This window comes from Myotis daubentonii, chromosome 2 (assembly GCF_963259705.1).
Source record: "Myotis daubentonii chromosome 2, mMyoDau2.1, whole genome shotgun sequence".
Lineage (NCBI taxonomy): Eukaryota > Metazoa > Chordata > Mammalia > Chiroptera > Vespertilionidae > Myotis > Myotis daubentonii.
In genome coordinates, this window is record NC_081841.1 from 22,181,324 (window position 1) to 22,189,612 (window position 8,289).

Sequence of the window (8,289 nt, forward strand, 5' to 3'; positions counted from 1 at the left end):
GACCCTTTGGTCTGCAGGCTGACGCTCTATCCACTGAGCCAAACCTGCTAGGGCTAACCCAACTTCTTCCTGAGCTTAAGATTAGGCCTCACAATTCTCAACACACCCATAGGTGCCCTTAAAACCTAAAGGAAATCTAAAATTAGATCATTACCTGGCACTGAACAATGTCTGACTTTCCTCTTGACCTCGCTGCATATGTGAAAAATACTGTCATTTTTCTAGCTACCCAGGCAGACGTGTGTTTTTTTTTTACAACAACTTCTTTATTCTTCATTTAATCAGTTGCTAAATCATTCATTCACACATTGACTTACTCAACAAATATTTATTTCTAACAAATAAGTACCTTTTCTATAAGTCAGGTACTGTGTTAAACTCTGGGTATATGGTGGTAAACAAAACTTACATGGTTTCTATCCTCAACTTCAAATATATAATTACAAATTAGAATGTATACTTGGAAGATTTCAGTCAGTATGAGGAAGTGCAACAAGGGACATACTTTAAAGAGTGTCAGGAAAGGACTTTCAGAGGAAGTAACAATTTGAAAAGACAATTTGAAAGATGAAAAGGAGTCTATCAGGTGAGTAATAAGTGAAGAACTTTCTAGGCAGCGGGATGAGCAGGTGCAAAGGCTCTGAGGTAGGAAAGGGCTTAATGTCTTTTCTAAGAAACTGAAAAGAGGCCAAGTGGTTAAAAGGTTGTGAACTTGCTTGAGATGAGGCTGGAGCAGCAGGCAGGGGCTTACCAGCCACATATGAAAGCCTCAAGGGCTCTGAGTAGGACAGGCACAGGATCCGACCACCCCGGCTGCTTTTGGAGAATGGACTGGAGGGGGCAAGTACAGAATTAGAAACCAGTGAGGAGACTATTTGGGTGGTTCTGGTGACTTATGGTCAGTGGCTGTGGTGATGGGAGAAAAGTGGATATACCTGAGACACAAGTTGGAGGTAACATTGATTGGACTTAGTGATAGGGATGTGGGGAGATGACAAAGCTGATTCTTGCATTTCTGCCATGAACAGCTGAAGGTGGAATTGTTTAGAGTCTACCTCTCAAAAGATTCTGTATTCTGAAAATACCCTTCTTTTCCCTCATAACTGCCTTGCTTCCAAATCATTATAACTATTTAGATCATGTTTCTTCTCATTAGTTTCCCTACCTCTTGTCTATGTCCACTTCAAATTACCCTTCACTGTATTATCTTCTATTCACCTTTCAAATATTTCCAATGGTTCCCTATTTTCTACTTAATTAAGTACAAACTCCTTACCTTTCCAGTCTTATTTTCCACCACTTCTCTACTTAAGTCCTGCTTTAGTCAAACCGGACTGGTTGCTGCTCCTTGAAAGTGTCATGACACATTATTACCTCAGTGCTTTCGCTCATGCTGTTCCTTCAGTCTTATCATCTCAATCTGTTGAAACCTTATTCAACTCTCAAAGTTCATTACAGGTCCAATTTTTAAATCTCATAAAGCCTGGTAATCATCTTATGACCCTCGGATACCTGCCTTTTATTGTGGTTATTAGAATACTAACCTCATGCTCATTCCCTACCCACTAACAGACTGCATATAATGCCTTTGAGTGCATAGGTCTATTACTCATACTATACCACTGCCCTTGCCCAAGCATAGTGCTTCACTCACTGTAGGTATATTTTACTGAATTTATTTGAAACAATTCATGTTATTATGCTTAAAAGTGATGAGATCCCAGTTTGTTGAAAAGAAGATGTTTCCCAGTAGCATTTGCCAGCACTAGGGCTCATAGCAAAATTCATCTTCCACCAAATTCCCTGCAATCATACACAAGACATACACACACCCCTTTGATTAAGTCTTCTGGTTGTTCACAGTACTCCGAAGTGGCAATCTTCAGGAGCTTGCCCTTTCCTTGAAATACTGAATATTAAAAATTACAGTCTCTAACTTGGGATTTTCAAGCTACTTGTTATATTCCATTAATGGGTCATGAAATAAATTATTAAGTCATAAACAATACTAAAAATAAAAGAGAAAATAGCTAAACACATTGCCTCCAATAAGGATAAGTAGTGTTTCCTGGAACTTTTGTTTAAAGTACATGTTTAGCCCTGGTTGATGTAACTCATTTGGAGTATAGTCCTATGCACCAAAGGGTCAAGTTGCCAGTTCAATCCCCAGTCAAGGGGTATATAGGAGGCAACTGATTGATGTTTTTCTCCCCCCCCCCCCCCTTCTCAAAACAATAAAAACACATCCTGGGGTAAGGATTTAATACATAAAAAACATGTTTACACATATGTGTGTATTGGGTCATGAGGTAAAACATATTTCTTACAATGGGTCAGAAGGGGTATGGTATAGAGAAAACCATTTCCCAGTCAGTTGTATGCCCTATGATAGTACATAGCAATAGTCCACCAGCACAAAAAGGACGAATTCCAAGTCTTAATTCCAGCTCTGGCTCCATTTAATAGGCTGCCCCTTATAATTTTTTGCTGCTTGTATTTATAGTTGAGAAATCAACAGTGAACTTCCCAACTAATGTAAATACTCCTAATTGCCAATCCCAATCCCAACAAATAACTGGGTCAGAAACAAAGTTGAAGGAGTGGGAAGTTAAAAAAGCTAGCGTGGCACAGAGAACCCTAGATGGGGGTGCTGATAAATTTGGGTTGGGTAATACTGAGGTCACACAACCTAAAGCCCCTTCCACCTCTAAAATTTTATAATTCCACAAGGGAGGGAAAAGGCTACCTTTATTTGGAAGAAATAAAGATCATCTTGGTTTGACATTTAATAAGCAAAAGAAAATGATATTAGCCAAGGTTGTTTAAATATGAATTAATGCCTCTTCCATTATCTAGATCGGGTTAACACTCTTAGGTGATATTATATGTCAATGTCTCTACTGACTACTACTGGATAAATTCCAAACTTCTTTCTGGCATTTAAGACATCCCACAACTGCCCAACTTCATCTCAAACTTCTTACTGTTCAGTTCTCTAACCCTCGGCTCTTCTCCCAGTAATGTTTGCTTAATTCTTCCCCACCCCTGCTCTCCTAGCTAAAGTCCCATAACCTTCATAAAACCTTCCAACCACTCAAATATTTATACATCAAATCTTGACCTTTGAATTTCTACAGGATTTTACAGCAATCCTATCAAGGAGGCACCATAGTTTCCATTTCACAGGTAAGAAAATTGGGGCCCAGACAGGTTAGGTGGCTTGCCCAGGGTCCCACAGTTTCTAAGCAGCATGCTGCTTCCACATATTAAAAAAGCCATGGAGGAAGGAAGCAGTAAAGAAGCCTATAAACCAGTGATAACACAGCTCGTTGTGACACAAATTCAGATACACCACATCCTTTGAACCATACAGGTAATGAACGCTTGGGGTAGCACGGATAGTTTATAAGGGGGTTGTCAGTCCTGTTTCCCTAGCCTAGTGTTAGGACGATATTCCAGTGTAAATGACAGGTGGGTGGTTAGGGAGAAGAAAAGTCATATGGCATAAGAATCAAATATTAGAAATGGGACAGAAAAGCGATGAAAGTGTCATAAGCGGGCAATGCACAAAACAGAGACTCAAAACAGGGGGCTGAGGAGGCCCACAGAGCTAAAATAAAATACTTAAGTTAGGGGGCCTATGCTGCCGATAAGGAGCGCGCCTGTGAGGGCTGATACAGCATTAATAACAGACAGCAGTGCACATGGCCAAAGAGTAGAACTCCAGAGCGACAAATAAGGGCAGGTCGTGGGGACACCGGGAGGGTGGTGGCGCCAAATGACGGGTACAGCTGGGGTCGACGAGAAAGGTGAAGAGGTTCAGAGGGCACAGCAGCCCCGGACTCCAGACAAGATCTGCCTTTCAATAAATAGCTGGTTGGTGTGTTTTCGCATTCACACAGGCACCCCACAAAGCCCTCCCGCTGGCTCCGGGAAGACGGGGAGGTTACGTCCCCGTTCCCCGCGGACTCCGCGAGAGGGCGGAAGAAGGCACGAGGGTCCTTACCCAGGAAGATGGAGATGATGAGCCGCAGCGCCTGTTCCGACGCGCCCAGGGACGTCGCCAAGTTGTTAAGGCTCAGCTCCTGGAAACCCCACTGCAGCACCCTGGTCGGCTCGGTCGCGGTTCCCACGTCCCCCTCAGCAGCAGACGCCATCTTAGCTCCGGGCGCCCCCAAGGGACCCCTCAGCTCCGTGCGCCCCGAATGTGGGCACAGCCCTGTAGCTTCACCCCCAATTCCGGCCCGGAGCCCGCCCACGGCGTGCGCATTGGCTGCAGACCCGCCCAGTGGCTCCCGGAGCTCCCGGCTATTGGTCGGTGCCACTGGGGGGCGGGGCCTAACGCAGCAAGGTAGGCAGAGGGCGGGGCGGAACGTTTGTAATGCAAAGGTGACTCCGGCCCAGAATGAGCTGGGTGCTGCGCGGGGGGCGGGGCTTGGAATCGGAAACTAGAGGAGTGATTGGAAAAGTCAGAAGCCGAAGGCGAGGTGGTGGTACAACTCGGTTCTAACTGTTCAGGGGCGGAGTCGGTGAGGGCGAATGTCCGGCCGGCTCGTGCGCTGCCTTCCCATTGGCTGGGACGGAGCAGGCGAGAGTCGGGGCGGGGGGGGCCTGTCCCCCGCCCGCAGGGTTACTCGCGGTCGCAGGCGCGCCGGGGTTACTGGGGCATGTAACGGAGAGGGCGGGAAATCCTGCTACAGCCTCGCGAGCGCCTCCTAACGGAATTTCCGGGCCATTCTTAAGCCGTTAGACTCGCCAGAGGGTCTTGGGAGAGCCCAGCGCCCCCGAACGCTATTTGCCTGCTCCTTTTATTCCATGCAGCCCCTGTCATGTAATTTTCTATATGAAAACGTTACCTTCCCCGGAGAGGCGGTGAAATGAAGATAGGCCGATCTTATCATTATTTTCATGAAAAATTAAACGACTTTGTCACTATTTAAGGTTTATGATAAAAGTTCAAGCAGTAGAGGAATTTGTAAAACAGAAAATAAAAGTATTTCCCCTCTCCCACCCTGCTTCCCATTCTTATTTCCTAAAGGTAACCACTGTTCAGATTACACCAAGTGTTGGCGAGGAAGTGCGCCGTTGGTGGGAATGCAGATCGGCGCAGCCACTCTGGGAAGCAGTATGGAGTTACCTCAAAATATTAGCAATGGAATTGCCTTATGACCCAGTGATTTCACTTTTGGGAATTTATCTGAAGAAATCCGGAACACAAATTCGAAAAAATATATGCACCCCTATGTTCATTGCACCATTATTTACAATAAGTCAAATTTTGGAAGCAGCCCAAGTGTCAAGCTTACCTTTTGCAACAGCATGGATGGGCCTGGAGAGCATTATGCTAACAGAAATAAGCCAGAGAAAGACCAGTACCATATGATTTCACTCATAGGTGGGATCTAATGAACAAAAGAAACTAACAAATAGAAACAGACTCATAGATAGAAAACAGACTGACAGCTGTCAGAGGGAAGGAGGATTGTGGGGCTGGATGAAAAAGGTGAAGGGATTAAGCAAAAATAGTATGAGGTTTGGAGAGCTTCCAGCTTGGTGAACATGTGGAGGTGTTGGGAGAGTGACATGCCTGGAGAGGGCATGGAAGCTCTACTCCATTCCCGCATATCTTGTCCTGTTCATTCCTATCACCTGGATGTTCAACTGTATATCATATTCCTTTATAATAAACCAGTAAAAGTAAGTAAAATGTTTTTCTGAGTTCTGTGACCACTCTAGCAAATTAATTGAACCTGAGGAGGGAGTCATTAGAACCACCAAACTATAGTCTGTTTGGTCAGAAGCTCTAGTGATAAACTATAGCCTGTTGGTCAGAAGCTCCGGTGACATTCTGAGCTTTTGACTGGCTTCTGAAGTGGGGTCAGGGCAGTCTTGTAAGACCGAACCTTTAACCTGGGGTATCTGACCCTATCTCTGAGTAGATAGAGTCAGAATTAAGTTGATGTTGCAGAAAATTATTTGGTGTGGGGGAAAAACCTCCACACATTTGGTGGCCAGAAGTGAAGTGTTTTGTGTGGGTGGTCAAGGAGACTCACAGGAAAGAAAAACACAGTAGGGAAGAATTGGATTTTTCCTTACATGGGAAGGAAAAAAAGCTGAGTTTTTCCATTAGACAGAGGATATGTTCATTTGTTCAAGCAATGAAAGCACATTTGGGATTGCAAGGGTCTCTCCCTGGTTATGCTGACAATGACCCACTGTCATTCTCCAGGATCCATCTGTCTTCTGCACAGGCCAAACAGGTGAGTTGAGTGCACATGTGGTAGAAATCACCACCCCTGCACGTTTCAAGTCCTTGATGGTGAGTGGCACTGATCTCTGCATTCCCTCCAGGAATTGGGTATTGCTTTTGGTTTACCGAGGTAGAGGCAATTTTGGTGGCTCCTACCTGGCCTTTGCTAGCACAATGGCACTCACTCCAGAGGTTAGGGAGCCAATGTGGGCACTCTGCCAACTGCTTAGTATATTTATTCCAAGTATGCATTTGGAACTGGGGAAATAACCACAGGATGGGTTTGGGGACCCTCCTGGGCCCACTGTACTAGGGATCTGAGCTAAAACTCCATTGAGTACCTGACCTCTATAAACCCCTCATCTGACTGGTGGATCACACTGACATTTTATGTCCCCTGGAATTAGTGTCAGTTTGGTGCCAGTGTCAAGTATTCCTGGCAAATCTGATAATTTCTTTTCCCCCAATACACAGTTTTTTAGTAAAAGGCTATAGGTTTCTTTGGGAAAGGCCAGGGGAAAGATTAACAGAATGAATTTTTGATAGTGTCCCTGGGTCCTTCCTTAAGGGGACCTGGCCTCGCTTTCATTCAAGGGTTCTGGCTCAAGTCTGGGAATTGATTGAGGGGCCATGACGCTGTTTTTATGATTCAAGTTAGATATTTGTTCACTTGACCTAAAACTTTTCTGCGTATACAAATCGAGTGATTGCTGCTTTGACTTTGCTGTCCATTATGGCAACCACACCCACCTTGTCTTTGGTGTTTGAATGCTGCCACATGGCCCCTTCCACTCCAGGAGCCAATTATTCCCATTGCATTTATGTTTCCCAGTTCAGTGATGGCAGTTCCCACTGTAAGGTCTGGCCTACAGAGAAGAGCCATCACAGAGCTCTTCAAGGATGCTGAGCTACCCTCACAAATGTATTTCTCACAGTAGTGGTGAAAGATGTCTTCTGGCCCTGGCCAGTTTTCTCAGTGGTTAGAGTGCCCGTGGAGTTGGATTCCGGTCAAGGGCACATACTTCGGCTGTAGGCTAGATTCCCCAGTCGGAGCGTGTGTGGGGTAAGTAACCAGTCAACGTGTCTCTCACATTGATGACATTGATGTTTATCTCCTGTCTCTTTCCCTCCCTTCCACCTTCTCTAAAAATCAATGGAAAAAATATCCTCAGGTGAGAATTAACAAAAAGAAAAAAGAAAGAAATATGTCTTCTGGACCCTCCCAGTGTGGGCGAATAGATCTTAAATGGAAAATCCACTTTAACATTTCAATCTCCCTAAACCAAGGGAGGTCAGGCAATCTGCTTGATAAGACCCTCTGCTTTCCCCTAAGGGAAGATGACTGCCTGAAATAATCCACTCTTTTTTTTTTTTTTTACAATGTTTTTATTGATTTCAGAGAGAGAGAAAGATAGAGAGAGAGGGAGAAACACATCAATGTTGAGAGAGAATCATTGATCAGCTGCCTCCTGCATGCCTCCTACTGGGGATCGAGCCCACAACCTGGGCATGTGCCCTGACTGGGGATTGAACCGTGACCTCCTGGTTCATAGGTTGATGCTCAATCACACCAGCCAGGCTAATCCACTTTTTAAACTTTCTTGTTCTGTCCTCTTTCTGCTTATAAAAGTCTTTAATTTTGTACAGCTCCTCAGAGCACCTGTCTACCTACTAGATGGGCTGCTGCTGATTCATGAGTCTTTTGATAAAGCCAATGTTTTTTTTTGTTTGTTTGTTTTTATCTTCTTTCTTTTTTTTATTTCAAGAAAAAAGATTTTAAATATAATAATGTTACATGCAATAAACATTAATATCTCAAGAAAAGAGATTTTAAATATGATAATGTTACATTCAATAAACACCAATTGCTCAGGAAAAATGGTCTTACATATAATAATATTACATGGAATAAACATTAATATTTCAAGAATAAAGGATTTTAAGTATAATAATATTACCAAAACTGTACTAACATAGTATGATATCACAAAAGTTATAGGAAATATTAAAAATCTGCTAATAACAGGATTACCTCTATT

General features: G+C 43.8%; 1 protein-coding gene across 2 annotated transcripts in view; it reads right to left on the reverse strand.

Annotated features, from left to right (window-relative positions):
* LPCAT3 (lysophosphatidylcholine acyltransferase 3) overlaps nucleotides 1–4,257 on the reverse strand; it is a 41,080-nt gene extending 36,823 nt beyond the window's left edge. The window contains exon 1 of one of the 2 annotated variants that reach the window (XM_059682096.1): nucleotides 4,007–4,256. In XM_059682096.1, the coding sequence (XP_059538079.1) occupies nucleotides 4,007–4,157 (151 nt within the window). In that variant the 5' untranslated portion in view covers nucleotides 4,158–4,256. Of the gene's footprint in view, nucleotides 1–4,006 lie in introns of both variants that reach the window. The other variant, XM_059682097.1, reaches the window with a different exon arrangement.
* Between the last annotated feature and the right edge of the window lie 4,032 nt (nucleotides 4,258–8,289).